The sequence below is a fragment of the Octopus bimaculoides genome, chromosome 2 (genome assembly GCF_046866305.1).
Source record: "Octopus bimaculoides isolate indiv1 chromosome 2, ASM4686630v1, whole genome shotgun sequence".
NCBI lineage: Eukaryota > Metazoa > Mollusca > Cephalopoda > Octopoda > Octopodidae > Octopus > Octopus bimaculoides.
The window spans coordinates 168,445,539-168,468,301 of NC_142929.1; the positions used below are offsets into that span (position 1 = coordinate 168,445,539).

The window sequence follows — 22,763 nt, forward strand, 5'->3', positions numbered from 1 at the left end:
TCATATTTATTATAATATGTTTGACTTGCATTATACATACACACATATTTTTACATGCAGAGTTTGAAAAAAATGTGGATAATTTATTGCACATGAATATTTTCTTAAATAAGAAACTAATAGAAATCACTAAATTAAAGTATAAATAATAAACTGTGACTGGTGATGCTTAAAAAATACATCACAAATGCATAAAGAAACACAAAATACACAGCGACAGGTGGAGAGATATTTAATAATGGTAAAGAAAAGAAAAAGAACAAATTACATGAAAATATTAGCATGGTTGACTGAAAACAATGTGTTGCTAGATAAGATTTGTAACAACACATGCATTCAACACTTAATGACAATAAAATACCAGACATAAATGGGAAGACAATTTTCAAGCAGAAAAATGGGAATAAATAAATAAATAAATAAATAAATGATCAAGCTATTTCTTTCTCTATTAAATTTAATCACTCTGTGATGAAAGTTGCATTATGATTATTAAACATGTTAACCAAATTATGTTTATTACATTAAGTGTAACTAGGTCAATAATCAAATTTCATTGAATTTGAACAAACAAATAGTTTATTTATTGTATTAAATTACAATCAATCAAAAGTCAATACTTTACTTTTTCCAGAGGTGATTATAAGTCAAATATAACCAAACTGGTTTACATATAAAAATAAAAGTGTATTGTTTTATGTAACCTTACTACAAGGGTTTTGCTGTTATCCATTCATTTATAGAACTACAATTCTACCTTTTTGTTTATATATACATATATCTAAGAATATGTTGCAGGAAATACACCATCATATTAAATTGCATCAGTGAATAATTATATATCAACCTGAACAAAATGGTCTCAGGCAAAAAAAGATATATTTACAAAGATGGATTTGGAAGCAAGGCCGGGTGTGGAATACAAAAGTGACTACACCAAGTTGACAACATTGCTTTAAGGGAGTGAAATGGAAAGATGTGATCTATGCAGGAACTTTACAAGAACATAAAACTCACCTGCTTGCCATCGACAGAAATCCAGTTTGCAGTATCATCTGTCAATAGCCATAGCAAGTATTTGTAATAATTAATATATTGCTGCAGTATCTAGACATATTATTTTTTTTTTTTTTTTCATGATTTTATGTAATTCTAAGAATACATATGGACAAACTTTCACTATAATCAGAATAAAGTAAGTTTCAGAAAATATATAGTACAGTGAACAATGATACACAGCCTAGTAACTGGTGCACCTGTTAAATTTACAGACATATATATATATATATATATATATATATATGTTGTTTCAAAATTTTTGACATGATTACTTGCAAATTTTTAGTATAGCTTTACATGCATCTTCAGTTTTTTTCTTATTTACGTACATGTGATACATGTGTGTATGCTATATGTATGTAAATAAGAAAATACATATATGCGTGTATAACCTATATTCTATTGTCAATAATATAGTCAATAGTTCTATATAGTTCTATAGTCAATGATTCCATAGTCAATAACTAATGACTAGATGTCTTTATATTGGCAAAGTGAATATGAATAAATTTTGATATATTTAAAGTTTCATAAGATTAATGATAACAGAGAATGTTATACATGTTCATACATATGCATGTGTGTGTGAGTGAGTGTATGTGAACTGGCAGCATCTCTTGAAGATGTACATAAAAAGGAAAATTATTCAAATTAGTCATGTTTTTAATATGTGCACACATACACACAGAGTAAGAAGAGTCAGTTAAATGAAATTTAAAAGATGAATTTAGCAAAATGAATTCAGACATCAAATTGGACAATGTTACTAAGATAGAAGATCTGGATTACCTTCACAGTCTCAAACCATTTTGGTCGGTCTTCGTGATAATAAATACAGGAACAGTACCTTGACATCATCTCACCACCAGCACCGCCACTTATCACATTCTTTATTGAAAGGTAAAGAAAAACATTAAGCAGGAGTATACATTGACTCAACAATCTTTATGTAATTAAACATAGACAGTTTTGTAATTTGTAGCATATCTCAGTTAGTGAGAGAAAGAATTTTGTTGTTGTTTCATAGAAAAAAAATGGTCTATCTGTTAATAAATGATAAAACAAAAGTTTGTTCATCCACATACTATACATAATTTCCAGCATCCTAGAAACTATGACACTTCAAGTCAGTTGACTGGTAAAAACCCTATTAGTTAGCATAACTAACTATTCCTGGCTGTGTAAATGTTTCATTTAACTCTTCAGATACAGTTAAGAGGACTGAAACCATCCTTTCCGGCACATCTCTTCACATATTCTACACAGCCAAAACTCATACCCAACCCTGCTGTGCTGCAACAATTTGGGTAAAGAATATGGCCTACAAAGCTTGAAGAAAATAATCCACTCTAACCTATTAGAGAAGTTTTACTGACTGTTGCAATTTCTGCAAAGCCATCATCCACAGCATAAATGATGCCTACATGTGTAACAAAGCCTGAAAGTTTCCCCATCTCTGAAACTGCATCCCATCTTTCTGGTCCCTTGCTAAAAATGATTTTTTACAACTATGTGGAATTGTCTTTCTTTCCACTTCTCAACAATGATGGCTCTGACAACAGCATTCTGCAGAGAAAGTAGCCACATTTGCTGGTTCCTTTGGGTCCAGCTCCACATTGCACACATTAAGTAAAGTTTCTTCCTCCAAAATGATTCCTCTCCATTGCATCCAGCACACCACAATATGCACATCCACACCAAATGTGAACGTGGTTCACACCACCAACCCAGAGTATTTCTTCCATAACCTTCAGTACAGCCCAAAACTAGTCCCTACTCTCACCAAATTTTTCAATCTCTCACTCTCTACAGGGATCTACCTTGATCTTTTGAAAGACACAACAATATGCCATAGTTTCAAGAAGGCCAACTCCTCTGATCCTGCTATACACCTATGCCTCATCATTTCTAACATTCCAACTGTGATGGAAATAGTCATGAACAACCATCTTCTCCACCACCTTGAATTTCTCTCCCTTCTTAATGATAACTCTTATGGCTTCTGTCTACCACCAACAGTGTTATTTTATGCAATACAGTAGAATTATCAACAGACTACTTCAACCTGATCAGGCCAAACAGGATAAACATTACAAACCTCAAGTATCCCTCCTTTTTGATTGCAAACTTGGATCGTCACCTCAACATTTTTCTCTGATGTCTTAGAGCCTTTGTTAAATTCGCCTTGCATTAATGTAATGTAAATTTCATTCCGAACATCACCTGGGGGGGAAAAAAAGCATGCATGTTTATTTCAAGCAGAGCTTACATAACATATATTTAGAATATTATTATTTCTGAAATTCTGAGGTAGGACATTTGTTGTTTCTGGAATCAATATCTTTTTAAATGACAACCTAATTAGTACCATGTCTCATAATAGAATATAGCAATATCTAAATGAATATATATCCTTTCAAATTTAAGGCACAGCTCAACCAATCACAGAAACAAGGTTTGCAAATGAAAGAATTATGCCAAAGAAAAACAAGTTTCCTGGAAGAGAATAGTAAACAGGGTCGATAATAATCCTGGTTCTCATCTAATAACAATTTTCTTGCTCAGCAGCATTGGTAGAATCAAACATTAAACGAAATGGTTAGAAGTGGGAGATGGGGGCAAACTATTTAGTCAGAAAATCTGGATGAATCAAAAAGTAAAATAATTCTTGAGATCAATAAAATATTTATGGCATGAAACAAAATGAAACCAAAACTTAGTTCAAATAATCAACTCAGCAAATGAAATGTCTAATTTTATAACCACTGTTCAGGCTGTAGATTTAATCATAATAATAATTAGGATGAATAAAGAAATTACTTGATCATTCTTTTTTCAGGATACACCACATAAACAAAATAAAATGGAAAGTAGAAACTCCAAGTATTTATAAAGTATTTGAGACAGATACTTATGAAGTAAAAGTAATTTACTATAATTCACTTAAGACTTCTTAAATTAAATATAAAATAAATCATCATCATTTAATGTCTGCTTTCCATGTTGGCGAATTTATTACAAAAACAACAAAAAACTGAAGATTAGCACTGCAAAACAAACATATTCTTCCATCAAGTAATGAAGTCTAAAACAGACAGAACATCATACTGACAGAAAAAGAGACAGAGTATGACAAAATGAATTGTTTCTAAAGCTAAAGATATATTTACAATAACACTACATAATAAAAAGGAACAAAGAGAAATATACAACTGTATTTCATATCTAGCGTTTGACAACAAAATACTTTGAAAGAAACAATAATTGACACACAAATAGAGAAGTTGACACCAAAAGCAGAAATAAACATAAATACTAAGCACACTGTGAAACCTTACCTATATCTTCACTGGTCCAAATGTTTGGAAGGTATAGAGTGCTATGAATTAACATTAGAAACAAAAAGGAAGTGACTACATGGAGCATTGTCTATAACCTGAATATAAATGATATAATATACAACATAATAACCCAAACATAAATTAGGATAAATTATGAAATAAGAAAGATTTGATGTTTTTGTTTTGTCAGCGATGGTTATTCCATTACTATTTTATGCAAATAGCACTCCATAACATTCGATTGTTTCAGTATTAGTTGGTTTCAATGCTTTTACTCAGATATAGGATTATTCATTGAGTTTGTATCAGTAAGCAACAGTAGCACATATATAATTGTTTTGTTAGGTAACATTTGTTCATTCAAGTCCTCCTTTTGGCCTTGAGAAACTATAAGGGAGCTGCTCCAAGACTCAGCCTCAGACCAGAGTTCTCAACTTTTCAATCAGCTCTAGCAGAGGATCTGTACTATTTCTGAAAATGTGCAGATATAATAATTTGTATGTGACAGTCTATTCCTTATTAACACACAATACAAGTAAAGAATAATCCTTCTTGCCATCTGAGAGACAACAATGATAAAATAACCAGATAATACTAACTTTATATTAAATATATTTTGTTGCAAGTCATAGATACAAAAATAGTTTCAGAATCCTTTAGAACAAAGTATTAACTTTTCACAAAGGTATTATGAATGCTTGGGTTTCCTTTAAAATTTTCTTTGTTAGCTATCTCCTCAGAAATGCTTATTTTGTGTTCCTTTATGTCTGGTAACTTAATTCAAGAAACGGAGAAATATAATAAGCACCAGACTAAAATAAGTACTTAGATCAATATGATTGAATCATTGAAGACAATGCCCCAACATGGCCACAGTCCAATAACTGAAATCAATAAAAGAATAAAAGCATGTATACATATGAGTGTGCAAACAAATTAAAGAAAGTAGCACTCAAAATAATTGGAAGGAGTTTCTAACAACAGTTTGACTTAGCTCCCATCACAAAGTTTGAACATGTAGGTCTTGTATGTCTCATTAGATGCTTAGAGTAAAATATTAACTAGAAAGCCTCTTAAAAATAAACTATAGAAATGAAATAAATTAAGAAATAAATGAAGATATTACTAGCTGTAGGCAAATGATTCTTCATGCATCATTTAGAATCAATGTTTACACTTCCTTACACATAAAAACATAAGTAAGTACTAATTACAAAAATTAAGAAAGTAAAAACAAAAAAAAAGGACAAGAAAAGGTCATTACATAGATTTCATTAAAAAAACTAAATAAACTTGTCTTTTCTATGATACTTAACAGTAAAGACTACAATGGACTAAAAGCAACCCAAGTTAAACTAAGTGATGTATTAAGTCTAAGACCCATAACTTGAGTCCAAGAAAATCAATATTCAATCAAAAAATATTTGGTTTTTATATTTAGCTTCTGCACAAGAGTAAACTAGTCTGGAATTTAAAGGTAAAATGTAACATAATGATACAGTTGGTTAGCATTTTAATATGCAACTGAGTCTTTACATGAAATCATTTGAGTGAACCAGTAATGTTATGTTAATATTCCTTGTGTAACAAATAATCCTGTAGCTCTGTAATTTCCCTTAATGGACAGTTAGGACAAGGGAAATAATCATTTCTTCTTGATATTTGGTGGGATTAGTGATTTGAATTTGAAATTAAGGAAGAAGGTAAAAGATGCACAGATTATATATGTTTAATTTTCTTTTTTTATTGCTTACTTATAACAAAGTCTTAAAATTCCTAGTCTTAGGTAGTCATGTATAGCATGATTTCATTCTTTTAAGAAAAAGATCTCTTACTTGAAAAACAGGTAATGGCTAGTGACTGGAAGGGCCGCTATTTGTAAAAATAATGTCTTAATAAGTATCTGTCCAAACAATACTAACATGTAAAAACGGAGATAAAATGAACAGAAAATTGGCTGAGAAACAAGACAATATCTGTATAGGTTCCACTGTTGTAGCATATAAAGAAAACATGTATGTAACTTGGCAACTATGTTCACCCTAGTGTCACACATTGCACCTGTGTTCATATTAACAAAGGCCGTATTAACATGCTTCTCTTGAATAGATTTACAGGTAATGCATTTTGTGTGTGCATTTTATTATTAACACTTAGTCTTCTCTGATTGAGCAGATCTAGGATCAGAGACATTTAAACTGTGATCAGCTCATATTTTTGCAAGGCATACTGTATGCAGAACTACTTTATCCAACAACTCTTCTTTTTTTAAGACAGTAGAGTGTGATATATTTGTAGCAGGTTAAATAACCATGCAGAAATTCTTTTATTAAATCATGCGTGGTTTGTAACACTCACTGCTAAAAACAAAACGTAATGTAAAATGAGGAGTGTAGAAACAAGTGATTTTAAACTGTTTGTACAGTCACTGTTCTGTTAGAGTGAATGACAAGCAGGTGCAGTAGGTGTAAAGAGAGCAAGGCTACCTATACTGCATGTTAGTTAAGTATCATCATTGAAATATCAATACTTCCAAGCAGAAATTGGTTAGCTGGTACTGTCATAAGCAGGTTACCAACTGTTCTGGTTATTTGTAATCTCTTCAGTGAGGACCAGAATCCTTGGATATGACTCCATTGTTTTCTCATATTCTTTTCCATTGACAGTGCATGCACTTTATCACCTATAACTAATTATTTCATTGACAATATTTGTCCATCTTTTGTCACAACTTTGAAATTCATATCTTCAATTTCATGGAAAAGTCAGAGATGTTTAGTAATTTGTAAGAGTTTCATAAATACATGTATTCTTCCTAGAACCATTAGTTTGTTCTCAATTTGAAATGATAGACTGTAAGTAACTGGAGTAAAATCACACACACACACAATTCACTCATTTAATATTTTGAAGATAATCTAAGTGAGAACAAATCTTAGCTCAGCAGTCTCGGTCAATTGGTAAAGTTGAAACATAAGATAAATCTCTATTTTATAGGCTATTATTCAGATTTTAAATTTTGACAAAACAGAATTCATTAAAATTTTTACTGAAATAATAATTAGGAATTTATGTAAAAGCAGAAATTAATTAATTAATGTGTGTATGTATACACACATACTTGCATTTATTTATTTTTATAAGTAACATTGCTACATACATGTTTGCTAAGCATTAAATCATATTTTTACATTCAAAACACTCAACCACATGGTTCCAGGTTTCAGTCCCACTGTGTAATACCTTGGGCAAGTGTCTTCTACTATAGCCTCAAACCAACCAAAGCCGTGTGAGTGGATTTGGTAGATAGAAACTGAAAGAAGCTCAATGTATGTGTGCATGTCTTTGTCTCCCCACCTCCATATGCTTGACAACAGGTGTTTGTGTGTTTATGCTCTTATAGCTTAGTAGTTTGGCAAAAGAAACCAATAGAATAAGTACCAGGCTGAAAAAAAAAAGTACTGGGGTCGATTCATTTGACTAAAAATTCTTCAAAGTAGTGCCCCAGCTTGGCCACAATCTAGTGACTGAAACAAGTAAAAGATAAAAGATATATGATCATTCTTTGTCCAGTTAACTTTACCATATAAGCATGGATTGGATGGGTCCCACACACACACACACATGACAATATTCAAGTTAGTATCAGGAATATGTAACAAAAGGATGTTTTGGTTGGACAGCTTGATTAAAAAACCTTACCAGTTTGGGAAAATTTGATTGATGACAAAAAATAAATAAATAAATAACAATTCTAAACATTAGACATAATATTCTACAAAGAACATGCTAAGACCAGAATAGTTAATTAAGACAACAAAGGAGGCAAGAACGAAGTCATGCTGTGAGCATATAAATGATGACACTTGAGCTATTTCACTGCAGTGGCAGCAACAACATAAAAAAACAATTGGTAGATCGCCACTTACCTTCTACTACAGAGAACAGAACAGAACAGAAGCAAAAAAAAAAAAATCAGTTAAGATGCAACATGGAATTAATGAGGTGAGAAATGAAAGAAGTTTGCATGCATGTAGGTGCATGGTATTCATATGTGTGTGTGTGTGTGAGAGAGAGAGAGGGAGAGAGAGAGAGGGAGAGAGAGAGGGAGAGAGAGAGAGAGAGAGAATGTGAAATGGAAATGAAAAAGGGCAGTTTTGTAGATAACAAAGAAAAGGAACACAATCAATAAACATAAACCTTGTAAAGCTATATTGTATTTAGTGGAGAAACCTCAACCTTCCAACATAAATGACAACTTGACTGCAGATTTCCAATTAATTAGTGAACTCGACTACCAACATTAAAAAAAAAAGTTTAGATATAATGAATGGGCTACCAATTCATGGAATCTGATTTAACATTTAGTTTTTAACCCACTTGACACAATTAGAAATAAGAAAATTGATTATATTCTTAAAAAGGTAAGATTACCAAATTACTTTTTAAAATGTAAATACTTGACAATAATATACAAAGTTTCATAACATTAGTGTAAAAAATTTTAACATATCAAGGCAGTGCTCCAGCAAGGCCACAGTCAAATGACTGAAACAAGTAAAAGAATAAAAGAATAATCTTTTTCTTTTTGTTATGTTCTTTGAAAGCAGAACCACAATTCAGTTATCCTGTATGTTTCAGGTGTTTATTGTTATTAATAATTCTAAACAATTAATTAAAGGTGATAATCACCTTTCTTATACAAATATCACCACATAATATTCTTTGAACAAAATACAAAGCTCTAGTTCATTCCATTACCACTTAAAGATAGGTTCTACTCTCATTTTATATTTTAGTGGTTGGCAACAGGAAAAGCAGAAAGTTATATCACATATTGCATCACTTTATGCAAATGTTTTCTTAAATTCATTCAACTATTACTACAAGAGAATTAAGTAACAAGGACAGATGTGTAAAGAAGTGCCGATCTCTAACTGTAGAGGGAACCTGTGGCAGAGGTAAATCTAGGAAGACATGGGACAAGGTGGTGAAGCAGGATCTTCAAACTTTGGGCCTCACAGAGGCAATGACCAGTGACCAAGACCTTTGGTAATACGCTGTACCTGAGAAGACCCATCAAGCCAAGTGAAATCATAGTTGTGGCTGATGCTGATCTCACGTAACTCACATGTAAAGAGCACCTTTCAAGCGTTGGGCCTCATGGAAGCAATGTGGCTGATGCCAATGGCACATGTAAAAAGCACCTTTCGAGTATTGGGTCCCACAGAAGTATTGACAAATGACCAAGACCTTTGGCATTATGAGAAGACCCATCAAACTAAGCAAAATTGTAGTTGTGGCAGATACCAGTGTCAGGCAACTGGCACATAAAAGCACTCATTACACTCTCGGAGTGGTTGGTGTTAGAAAAGGCATCCAGCTGTGAAAAACATACCAAATCAGACTGGAGTCTAGTGTAGCACCTCAGCTTGCCAGACCTGATCAACCTGTCCAATCCATGCCAGCATGGACAACGGACATTAAATAATGATGATGATGATGATGATAATGATGAACACAACCCTCCACTCTACAAAGTATAAAACACAACTTTAGTCTCTTTCTCATTTTGAACAGACATATGGATGACAGAATTAAATTGGCAACTTTACCATGACAAATGGTTCTGTGGAATAACAAATTCCTTAACCTAAATTGTTAAAGTTGCAAACTATTGTTTCTAACTCATACATCAATTTTAAGATACACTAAAACTAAAATTGGAGTTAAATTAACTCTATAAATTAACAATACATCCTAGGAAGATTAATAAAATTTGTTATAACTAAAAATGTCACCCATTTAAGAGCAGTGAAAATTCCTATGTTAATTTCTTCAAGACAATCATTGTCTTTAAGGGTGTGCACATGCATTAAAAAGGCATTCAGAACAATGATATTTTTGGTAATTTAAAAAATTTTTCATTAAAGTTTTAGTTAAGTTAGTGCTAATATATTTAATACAGGGAGTGTTAAAAAGATAATGCTTTGCTGATGAGGCCACACAAAGACAGAAATATATTTGATGTTGTCTTCTTTACTTTACAAAATGATAAAAATATATGTCACTGACTTACAAAGTTTCCTCCTACCCCATATAGCCCTAGTTAGTTTTTAATACTCCTGCATTGAATATATTAACATAACTATTGTTTTTTATGTAAATTGTAAATGACTTCTCTGAATAATTTATTCTCTATATATTTCGAGCCTTGATCAAAACACCTTATAAGGCTATTATATATTATAGAAAGGACAACGCCCAGAGCTACTTTAAACTCTTTAAAACTGATGAAACAGAACACATAAATAAATTGGTGTGGTTAGTGAGGTTAATTTGCAGTGTATATTGCTGAAGATTAGTAATTAGGAGAAATATAGATAAAGAATAAATACAAGATAGAAGAATTAATGTTTAGTATTGGGGTCTGAGGAGTAAGATACAATAGAGCTGACAGGAGGAGTACAGGTAATTGTGCTGGGTGTTTTATACAGTACTGGCATTGAAATGTTGAGTTCAGATGAACAAAAGCTTTCTAAACTAGTGAAAGAAGAGACAGAAGGTAAACAAAGCTTGGTGACAGGTAGAGTGGTTGGAAAGTCAGTGAGTATAAACATTCCCTTTGATGTAATATAGAATGAGTAAATACATGTGAGCATGATCCTAAATGAACAAGCATTATTGTACTGCAGAATTCATTTTGGTGAGACAGCTGCATTATTGCAGGTGAACCTCAACACGTGGTTGCATTATGTCAAACATGCAAATAGTGTTATAGTATGGACTATGTCTGAGGGGATAGTTGCTCTATCCTAAATGTGTGGAAAGTATAGGGGTGTGTGTGTGTGTGTGTGTGTGTGTGTGTGTGTGTGTGTGTGTGTGTGTGTGTGTGTGTGTGTGTGTGTGTGTGTGTGTGTGTGTGTGTGTGTGTGTGTGTGTGTGTGTGTGTGTGTGTGTGTGTGTGTGTGTGTGTGTGTGTGTGTGTGTGTGTGTGTGTGTGTGTGTGTGTGTGTGTGTGTGTGTGTGTGTGTGTGTGTGTGTGTGTGTGTGTGTGTGTGTGTGTGTGTGTGTGTGTGTGTGTGTGTGTGTGTGTGTGTGTGTGTGTGTGTGTGTGTGTGTGTGTGTGTGTGTGTGTGTGTGTGTGTGTGTGTGTGTGTGTGTGTGTGTGTGTGTGTGTGTGTGTGTGTGTGTGTGTGTGTGTGTGTGTGTGTGTGTGTGTGTGTGTGTGTGTGTGTGTGTGTGTGTGTGTGTGTGTGTGTGTGTGTGTGTGTGTGTGTGTGTGTGTGTGTGTGTGTGTGTGTGTGTGTGTGTGTGTGTGTGTGTGTGTGTGTGTGTAAATTTGATGCTAGAGTTCACCTAAAATAATTTCTCATAAAAGTAATAAGTCTCACTTACCTGGCATGATAACCTCTGGAAAGCCAATTTTACGAGATATTGCTGTCCCAGGTAAAACTAAATGTGGGTAATCATCCCAGATCTGCATGTAAAAACATATATAAATACATATCATCATCATTGCCGAAATAACTTCTAACAAATGCAAAATGTCACAAATTTTGAGGAGCAGAGGTCAATCAGTTAAATCAACCATAGGAATTGTCTTGTACTTATTCTATCCCAAAAGAATGCGAGGAAAATTCAAGTAGTTAAGGTTACTGAACTTTCCTCTTTTCACATTGTCAGTAGCTTCTCTGTCTTCTTTATTTGTTATTTTACTTTTGTATCACCATGCTTCAAGCAAACTACAATGCTCTTCACTCAGAATGTAAAGAATCACAACTAAAAACTGCAAGTGTTTATTAAAGTTTTTGCTTCTCTACGAATTATGCCAACCACTGCATTTAATAAAACAAAACTATATAATCATATATATAATATAATCATATATACAAAGCTATGCCCCAGCATGGCCACAGTATAATGACTGAAACAAGTGAAAGTTGAAAGCTAATGATCATAAGTATGTATATATAACCAAAACTCTAATCAAGCTGAGGGATCGATCTAAGCTGATAGAAAATTTTTTTAAATGCCAATTTGGATAAGTTTTAATAAAAATGTTAATTTATTGTTGATTTTGAGCAATATTATCATTTAAAACTGACAATTCCCTCTCTACACTCTCATTCGCTATGAACACATCCTCTTTTTCTGTTTCATCTGATTTTCACCATTGAAGTAAAACTGAAACTGTAGCTGTGGCCAGTGCCCCCCTGATTGGCTCCCATTCCAGTGGCATGTAAAATGCACCATTTGAATGTAGTTGATGCCAGTGCCCTCTGACTGGCTCCCATGCTGATGGCACGTAAAAAGCATTGTCCAAACATGGCTGATGCCAGTGTCCGCTGACTGGCTCCTGTGCTGGTGGTACGTAAAAAGCACCATCCAAACATGATCAATGCCAGGGTCACCTGACTGGCTTCTGTGCCAGTGGCATGTAAAAAGCACCCACTACATTCTTGGAGTGGTTGGCGTTTAGAAGGGCATCCAGCTGTAGAAACATTGCCAGATCAGATTTGAGCCTGGTGCAGTTGCTGGCTTCCCAAACCTCAGCCAAACTGTCCAACCCATGCCAGCATGGAAAACGGATGTTAAATGATGATGATGAGGAACTTAGATTTACTTCTTTATCAGTTCCACCATTAGTTAATTTATACTGACTTTTGCGCTTATGAAACATTGTTATAGCAATTATAATTTTTTAAAAACAGAAAATATTGATAATGTATAGTAAGAAAAGCGAATCAAAATATTTCTACATTTCACTATTTTGTCAGTTTTTATTCAGAGTTACCACCCTTCTAGAAGACTTGGAGGACCGTGTCTTCCACTTTTGACATTGTGGCTTTGGCCAGATGCCCTTTTTTAACACTGATAGAATGTACTAGGTACAATTTTCTTGACACTAGAACTAAAGTGGTTGTCTTTTTCTTGGCAAGACTAACAAGTCCTCTAACCTAATGTTTCTGTTCATTTGCCAAACACTTTACAACACTTGGAAAACACTATGCGAAATGCATTTTATCATGACACCAGCTCTGAAGTGGCAGTCTTGTTCTTTACAAAATTAAATAGTCCTCTCTTCATTGTTCAAATTCAAGGCAAACATAACTGAGTGTACAGACAAGACAGTAATGACTAAATTTTCTTAGAAATACTTTAAAAATTATTTTACCATTGTTTTTGGTTGCCTTTTATATTTCATTATTTTATAAGTTCCTAACTTATTTAAAGATTTAAAGGTGAACAGTGCACTTCTATATATATATATATATATATATATATATATATATAAATCAAAAATATATTCTAATACATAAACTAAGAGAAAACTACCTGCTGGATGTTTTTCCTAGTAATTAAAAGTCTAATATGAACAATCATTTAACACAAACTGCATATTTCAGATCTAATGACTTACTTATTTTATTATAACTCAGTAAGCAAAAGCATTGTTGGCTACAGGTTTCCAATGAAACAATCATTGGTTCATTGCATTTCTGATAGAAAGAGTGATTATCTGTGAAAATTAGATGAAACAAATATCCAAACAATGATTTTATTTGAAAGTATTGTTTCTTTTTTATTACTTTTGTTTTTATCTTTCACCATAGTGAATTGGTAGGAGCATTACAATGTCAAGTAAAATACCTTACAATATATATTTTGGTTTCTTAAATGCCAAGTTCAATTTCCACCAAGATCAACTTTGCTTTTCATCTTTCCAAGGTCCATAAATAAGTACCAGTTTAAGGTAGTGGACTATGAAATTGTTAGAACATTGAACAGGATGCCTTGTGATCTTTGTTCAGAGATCTTTGTAGTCTGTATTCAAATTCCACTGAGACTTTCTTAAGCGGTAGACTTAATCAATAATGGTTTAATGTCATCATTTAGCCTGTGAGGTGACTTTAACTGAATTCACTCTGTTGCAAATATTTGAGCCAGATTTCTAGTTTAAGGATACTTCCCAACCTTCTGTCAATCTTAGAGGCCATGTAAAGGGTCATGGGCACTGCCCCTCATCTTCATTGAGCAATAGTAAAATACATTAATGAAATACACACACACACACACACAGAAATATAAATTATAGTCTTTTATACATTTTCCATCAACAAGTTCTGTTCAGATGGTACTGGATAACCTGAAATTATAGTAGACTACACTTGGCTAAGATGCTGTGCAGTGAGATTGAACCTGGAAGTGTATGATTATAAAATTAACTTCTTAATAAAACTTCCATGATGACATTATAACATTTAGTTTCATTCTGCTATATTTTGTGTTTAAGGTCTACTTTTACACCAATGAGGCCTATCACTCTCTTCATTCACAAAATGCAATTAGCTTCTTTGTAATTTTTATCAGAGGATAACAAAAGTTCTGCAGCTAAGAATGAGAGCTCTAATAGAAGGGACTCTGGACTCATCACATATAAAAGAAGATAGATTGCTGATTTAAGGAGCAGAAAATGCCCAAGCAGGCGAAATCTGCAATACAGTCAACAACAAGCCTCCACCCCACTACCACTCAAAAAAAAAAGGACAACTAGAAATCCTCTGGACATCACTAAAAGAGATGGAAAACATCAATGAAAGGTGTGAATAGATGATGGAGAAATGAAGCAGGACCCAGAATATATGCAGTGGTGGATTACTTGCAGAGTAGATGTAGAAGATAATTTACCTGTTGTGAGTCTCCTTCCAGCACTTTAATGGAAACCCACACACCTTGGCCTTTATGATCACTTTCGCGTCCACTTGTAATTTTCTTTATCACAGTTTCAAGAAATTCTCTTTCACCACACCTGTAATTTAGTAAATAAATCCCATCATTTACTGAAACAACAATATCATAAATATTTTTAAAAAATGTTGCTTATTATATCATTTATGGATTGGTGGGCTATAGAAATTTAGATATTTAAGTTACCAATTACATTACTATTTATCCTTCTTGTCAGCAGTTCTTCCACAAAGAGCTACTGACTCCTCTCAAGTTACTAAAATTTAAAAGTTTTTATCCATTCAATAATTTTGTTAGGATTTATTCTATGTAAAATTGAATTTATTAATGTTTAAAACTATCAAACAACTCAAAAAGTGGCCACATGATTCAATAACTTTGAACATTTTTGTTTTACTTTCACTCCACAGAAGCAGAATTGCTTGTTGAATATCTCAACAGAAAAATATCAAACAAATGCTGCTCCTAAAATAAATTCACACATCCATATGTATCTTACAGATACAAATATAAAGACAGATTGAGAAATGTAAAAACAACAACAACAGCAACAACAAAAACAAGACTGTACTCAGAATAAGCAAAGAAAAGCAGTACTATTACAATAACCAACGACTGAAGAAAAATGCATTTGTAAGAAATCCAAAAGCAGTCAATTTTCCTTATAAATTTTTATCTTGCTATACCTCCTGAAACTAATTGACAATATCAGAATTATTAATGTAAAAACAAGTAAAATTCAACAATCAGGGTAGTGGTCTACCTATACAATAGGAATATTCAAGAAATTCTATAGAATCAACATGAAGTATGTAAAGAAATGGAAAATATTCTGTTGTAATAATGACTAAGAAGGAGGGAAATGTTGAACTTATCGTTGAGCATTTGAGAGAAAATCTTCAATAAACTACATTTTTTTAAAAAAGGGAAAGGAAATAAAGCAAACCTAGAATAACACATTGGAAATAAAACAAGTTGACTATACAAAATATTAGCTGTGTAATTATTAATACTAAATAATAAGTACTTTTAAGTGAAAATTGATAGATCAAGTATGTTGTTGCTTTCTGAATTGAGATGACAGAAAAAAAACATTCAAAGCATTTTTTTCTTCTTAAACAAATTGTCGTTCATAAAAATTAATTAAATAAAATGTATAAAATTAAATAATGACAAACAGACATATTTAAACTCTTATTGTTATTAACATCATGATGTTGGTAACGATTGGATCTTTGGATTAGCTTGTGCCACATTGCTGTAATACTGCATTAATTCATTTTAGGTCTACTGTTGTATACAAGCTCTTATATGATGTGATGGGAGTATATGCACAAGGAGTGAAAAGAAGAGATAATAAAAGCAAATTTAGTTTTCTACCAGAATATGAAGAAACTTGAAATACATGCTTCTCATTTTGGCCAATGGAAGAAATTGCACAAATAAAAATACAATATCTTGTTTTTATTGACAGACAAAAGAAATTTTAACAAAGAGACTTTTCTTTATATCAAAAACAAAAAAAAAAAAAAAGAAATGATAACTTAAATTAGAACAAATGTCAGCATTAATAGAGAAAACTGAGAAATCATTAAGTGTCTGGACCGAGTACAACAGACAGATGTGAGATTGTAGTCAGAGGGTTCAACTTACCAAAAGAATTAATCTTTAAAATACAATTTTAAAAAATTTGCTTGGAGAGAAAAGAACCCAAATATTGTTATAACTACATTTAAAATACTTTCTATGCATTTCTTTGTTAATTTTTTAGTGTATATGTGTATGTGAGATACAAAACTTCAATTTAGAACTATATGAAATAATATGCAGTCGAGTCACCAAATAGTTCAATGCAGTAAAGTAAATTTAATATTTATAACTTATTGACATGCTCAAGAATATTAATTCATTTTGCTGTAAAACAATATTAGTGTTAAGGTTCTAAATTCTGTTGGCAGAACTCATTGGCTCCTGACTATGAGGAGTTTTAATTCTCATATGACTTTCTGAAGGTGGTGTAGAGCTATTGATAATAAACAAACTATACTTCACTTCTCCAAGTATAGTTCAAACAATGTTTTGTGAAATAAAATTTTATTGAATGCTATGCTACATGACCAACAAATATGCTAGTAAAGAGTTGATGTTAGAGTATTCCTGACCTCAGGAGCCCTAGAGAAAAAAAAGTCACCATTGACTCAACACACAAAATGTACATGGCTCTAAGCCAATGATGCAGTTCCCTGATGCATAAATACAGAACTGTGAAATTAACAAGTATTTTATTAGTTTCAAGTACAAATTAAATTCCTTCAGATGGAAAGGTTATGTGCTATAGACAAACACTCTATTCAATAAGTAAAGTTGTTTCTCAAATGCTTTACAGCAAAAGGTGGAGATCAGAACTAGTGCTATGGAACTCTAACCATATCATTAAGTTAATACACAACAAGAGAGACAGAGACAGAGAGAGAAAATTTATTACAAGTGAATATGTAACAAACCATGTTTTTATAAACTGATGTAAAGTTAAAATATTGTCAGAGAGATGGAAATATAACAAAATTTATGTCAATATATTGGGTCATCCCATAAATAATGCGTTTTTTTTTCAATTGCTTGAAAAGTCAGAGGGGGTGGGGCAGGATAAAGTAACTTTATCAACTTGCTATAAAAGCAGGTAGTAATTTTACTTTGTCTTTATTCTTTGTGTAAGTTTTGAAGAGTGCAGTTTGATTTTAACAGTAATTTTTTCAAAGCTAAGCTTTATGAGTTCAATAAAGGCAACAATGCAACGGAAAGTGTGAGGAATATTAATGTAGTATATGGGGATCGGACAACAAATGTAAGCCAGTGTCCAAGATGGTTCCAGAAATTCCGAGCTGGAAACCACAGCCTAGAAAACGAGCCTTATTCTGGAACATCTGTAGAGCTGAACGAGGATGTCCTGCAAACCCTGGTGGAACCAAATCCCATCATAACTGATGAGGAACTAGCAGAGAAGCTTGGATTTGGTCATTCAACTATTCATCAACACCTGTGTGCCATTGGAAAAGTCAGCAAATTGGGTCAACGGGTTCCTCACAAACTTTCCAAGTCTAATTGCATGCAGAGTGAATGTGTGCTCATCTTTGCTGTCATGTCTCATGAATAAACCTTTTTTGAACCGAATAGAGACTGGTCGCAAGAAATGGGTTCTCTATAAAAATGTCAAGTACTGAAAAGAGTGGGTAGGGAAAGGAGAAACACTGGCACCTTGGGCTTAAGAGGGTCTTCACCCACATAAGGTATTGCTATCTGTTTGGTGGGATATGAAAGGTTTAGTCCACTTTGAACTTTTAAACACAAACCAAATGATAACAAAGCTCCAAGCAGCATAAGTCAGCACTAGAAGAAAAATGACCATCTTTGGTTTCAAGATGAAAGATGTTCTTCCATCAGGATAATGCTTGGTCACATATAGTGAGGATGACATTCCAAAGGCTGGAGCATTTTAATGGGAAATGATGCCCCACCCACCATATTCGCCAGGCATTGGCCACCATCTGATTATCACCTATTCTGCAATCTTCAAAATAATTTGGATGGAAAAAAATATGAATTCTGTAGATGAGATCAGAACAGTACTGGAGGAGTATTTTTCATCACGGACAAGTGAATTTTGGAAGAGGGGCCTTGCAAATGTACCAGATAGATGGAAGAGCATTGTAGAAAATGAAGGAGAGTATATTTTAGATTTGTTTATCTCAATTTTGAAAAATAAAACAAGTATAAAAAAACTGCATTATTTATGGATGACCCAATACAACAAGATACACACATCATTATCATTCCTTCACATGAGTTTTCCATGCTGGCATTGTTGGAGGGATATTCATGGTTTGAATCAGTTCTTGTTTGGGGTTACTACCAGGTGTGACCAAGAGACTAGGGACCTAACTCTTGCTCCACACACACACACACACACCTCCAAGTCGTTTCATACATGACTACTAGTAGGGAGTCAACTTTGATTTTCATTTTTCCAGATTTAATAAAATCAAATTGTAGAATGGTATTTGATTATAGTTGAATTGATAGAGTGTTGCTTCCCCACAAAAAAGTTGCGGCCTGTTTAAAAGTACCTTTCAATCATTGGGCAATATACTGTGCTTGAGAAGACCTGTTGAGTCAAGTGAAATCATTGTCATGGCCGATACCAGTACCGCCTCACTGGCTCCCATGCTGGTGGCACGTAAAAAGCACTGTATGAGCATGGTCGATGCCAGTGCAGCCTGACTGGTCCCGTGCCGGCGGCATGTAAAAAGCATCATTCAAGTGTGGTTGTCGCCAGTGTCACCTGACTGGCCTCTGTGCTGGTGGCATGTAAAATGTACCCACTACACTCTTGGAGTGGTTGGTGTTAGGAAAGGCATTCAGCTATAGAAACCTTGCCAGATCAGATTGGAGCCTGGTGCAGCCTCCTGGCTTGCCAGTTCTCAGTCAGACCATTCAACCCATGCCAGCATAAAAAGCAGACCTCAAAAGATGATGATGATGATGATGATGATGATGATCAGCTGTCCAGTTTTTATCATTTAAATCTTACTGGTCTTGTCTACCTAGCTAAAGCTAGGATGTCAATATTGCTTGTACTGCTCACAGCTGTGAGTAGTACAAGCACTTTATGCTTTAACAAATGTTCCATGAACTGCCAGGTCTGAGTTCAAGTCATGCGAGCCTCTTATGAATCTCAAAAAGTTGTGTGTGTGTGTGTGCGCGTGTGTGGTGTATGTATCATCATTTCATCCTCATCATCATTTTAACATTCACTTTTTTTATGATCAAAAATGGCAAACAGAATTTGCTGGGGTAGCTTTTCTACAGTTGGATGTCCTTCCTGTTGTCAACCATCACCTCTTTCCAATATTTCCTTATGTCCAGATATGTTTTCATGGAAAATTGGAAATGAAGGACACTGAAGTGACATTTGTTAACAACTATTAACACAATATCAAAACTAACATACATTCATACATGTATACACAATGGGATTCTTTCAGTTTCCCCTTACCAAATCCTCTTACAAGCTTTGGTTGACCCAGGGCTACAGTAGAAGACACTTGTCCAAGGTACCATGCAGTGGGACCAAACCTGAAACTATGTGGTTGGGAAGCAAACCTTTTAACTTCACAAAAATATCAGCATGTTAGATATGGAAAAATATCCCAATTTAAAATAAAGATAATTATATCTCTTAACAAGCTGCCATGACTTGACTAGTTTGGTTGGGACAATTACATCAATAAGTATTTTTCTAATTTTAGATAACTTATTAACTGAAAAGTTTCTACTGCTAGCTTTGTGTTCTTCAGGCAAATCTCACATCAGCAACACCATTCTATATTTTCTTTGACTTGCATTGCTTCACCTTCATTCTGTGTCAATACACAACTTCAGTCTCATTTTTTGCATCGTATTTCTTATCAATTTATTCAAATAATGTACATTCTTAAAACACTGTATTTCACTTACATGTGGACATGAATAAAATGCTGTGTGTCTTCATTGCACTCAAGTGTGCCTTGAATGAAAGCAGTAACATCCATAGCTGAATAAGAAAGAGGAGGAAAAACAGTTAATTTTTGTTTTCACTCAATGACATTCACAACACAAAACAAAAACAAGACATGTTCTTTGACAGAGAATTTTAACAAGATCTTCTTGAAGCAGTCACGAGTAAGATACACTATGCCAGGAATCTCTGTCCCCATTAGCATTGGTAAGTCCTCAATCTCATGCTATCTACCAATAACATCAATATACTTCAGTGGTCTTCATTCTCTATCAAAGTGGTTCTCAACCAGGATCCATATAAGATTTTGCTGTTAAAATTTATGTGCACTAAATTGGTTATATATCTACAACACAAAATATTTTAACAGATTTTTTATACAATTCCTAATAATATTTAGTTACAAAAAAATAATAGGATATTCTAAAACATGAAATAGTTTAGTAGAGTGAAATAAGAATCAAATGGGTCCATATGTAAAAAATGGTTGAAAACCACTGCTCTATCAGAGTATGAGAGAATCCTAAGTGTAACATCTGTTATGGCCTGTTATTCAGCATAATACCAGTTGCTAGTAAAGTCAACGCTCCATTGAGCAACAATACTAGAGATGAGTGGAAAGTGTCTTTTAATCTCCTTTATGTTTTTCTGCACCCACCATGATATGTTTTAAGCCTTCATAAGAAGCCTGGTGTATGTACCATCAGGGCAATCTTGAAGGCGCTTATATTTTGTTTTATCATAAAGAACCTACCTAGCCACTACCATCTAAAGATTACTTTAAGTTTCAGTGATTAGACTGTGACCATGCTGGAGCAGCACTTTCAAGTGTTTTAGTCAGTTATCAACTATTGTCAAATTTCTCAGTTTCAATATATTAACTGCAAATATAACTGAACAAAAAGTAAAACTGAAATAGCAAGAAAGTCATTATATGTGACAGATATGATTGGATAATTATAGATAATTATACCATCTAAAGATTACTTTAAGTTTTACCATTACTGCAGAACACTCAAAGACAGTGAGATTCCAGTTGTATTGTACAGAAATATATTTAGGGAGCTACAATATATAAATGCATTATGCAAACTCAACTGTCACAGTGATATCTGGAAACAATGTGCAAAATTTACTTGGTTTACAGAGACAAATGCTTACATTGTATGTTTATGGAACATATTTCTAATTGCTTTGTTTACAATGTAAACAAATGATTACATTGTAAGTTTATGTGACATTTCTAATTGCTAATTAGAATATAATTGTAAATATTCTAACATAAACACATATGGGAAAACATCTTTTACAATCATGTCATTCAAGTCTGATCCTACTACAAGGCACCTTGGGCAAATGTCATCTAACATTACCTCAGATTGACAAAAATCTTGTGAGTGAAATTTAGTAGAAATTGTATAGAAGACAATCATGTGTGTGTGTGTGTGTGTGCGTGTGTGTGTGTGTATTTGTGTATACTGCAGTGAACTCCTTCTGATATATTTTCTCCCAACCTGCAAGTAACTCCCTAAAAAGAGTCATAACTTAAAGAAAAGCTGAGAAATTTGACAATAATTGATAACTGACTAAAACCCTTGAAAGTGTTGCTCCAGCATGGTCACAGTCTAATCGCTGAAGCCGGCAAAAAAAAATTAAAGAATGCTAATGTAGTAAATGTTTCCTTATTCCTCTTCATTATTTAGTTACATTAAAAGTAAAGTCACTTAATAAAAAGCCTCACTATTAAGGTACATATATATGTTGGTAAATATTGTTCCAATATATTAACTGCAAATATAACTGAACAGAAAGTAAAACTGAAATACCAAGAAAGTCATTATACGTGACAGATACGATTGGATAATTATAGAAAATTTATGAATTTTATTCTCTTTGTCAACTGTTTTTAGAAAACACGACTTTATGACACTTTTTAGATTTCATAATGAAGCTTCAGATGCTTTATATATCTGTATGCATTGACATTATTCTATCCACCCCACGCATTTTAGTATCTTTACTGCTAATTGCTACTGACTATGTAAACAAGACTACCA

General features: G+C 33.2%; 1 protein-coding gene across 2 annotated transcripts in view; it reads right to left on the bottom strand.

The window, feature by feature from the left end:
* Positions 1-22,763, bottom strand: part of LOC106881525 (dedicator of cytokinesis protein 1) — a 179,104-nt gene that overhangs the window by 48,665 nt on the left and 107,676 nt on the right. For both annotated transcript variants that reach the window (XR_008263483.2, XM_014931942.3), the window contains exons 13-17: positions 20,667-20,742; positions 15,093-15,213; positions 11,799-11,880; positions 3,158-3,282; positions 1,849-1,947 (exon numbers count right to left, since the gene is read on the bottom strand). Coding sequence is in view for 1 of the 2 variants with exons in the window: in XM_014931942.3 (XP_014787428.1) it covers positions 1,849-1,947; positions 3,158-3,282; positions 11,799-11,880; positions 15,093-15,213; positions 20,667-20,742 (503 nt within the window). In the remaining variant the exon portion in view is untranslated. The remainder of the gene's footprint in view (positions 1-1,848; positions 1,948-3,157; positions 3,283-11,798; positions 11,881-15,092; positions 15,214-20,666; positions 20,743-22,763) is intronic.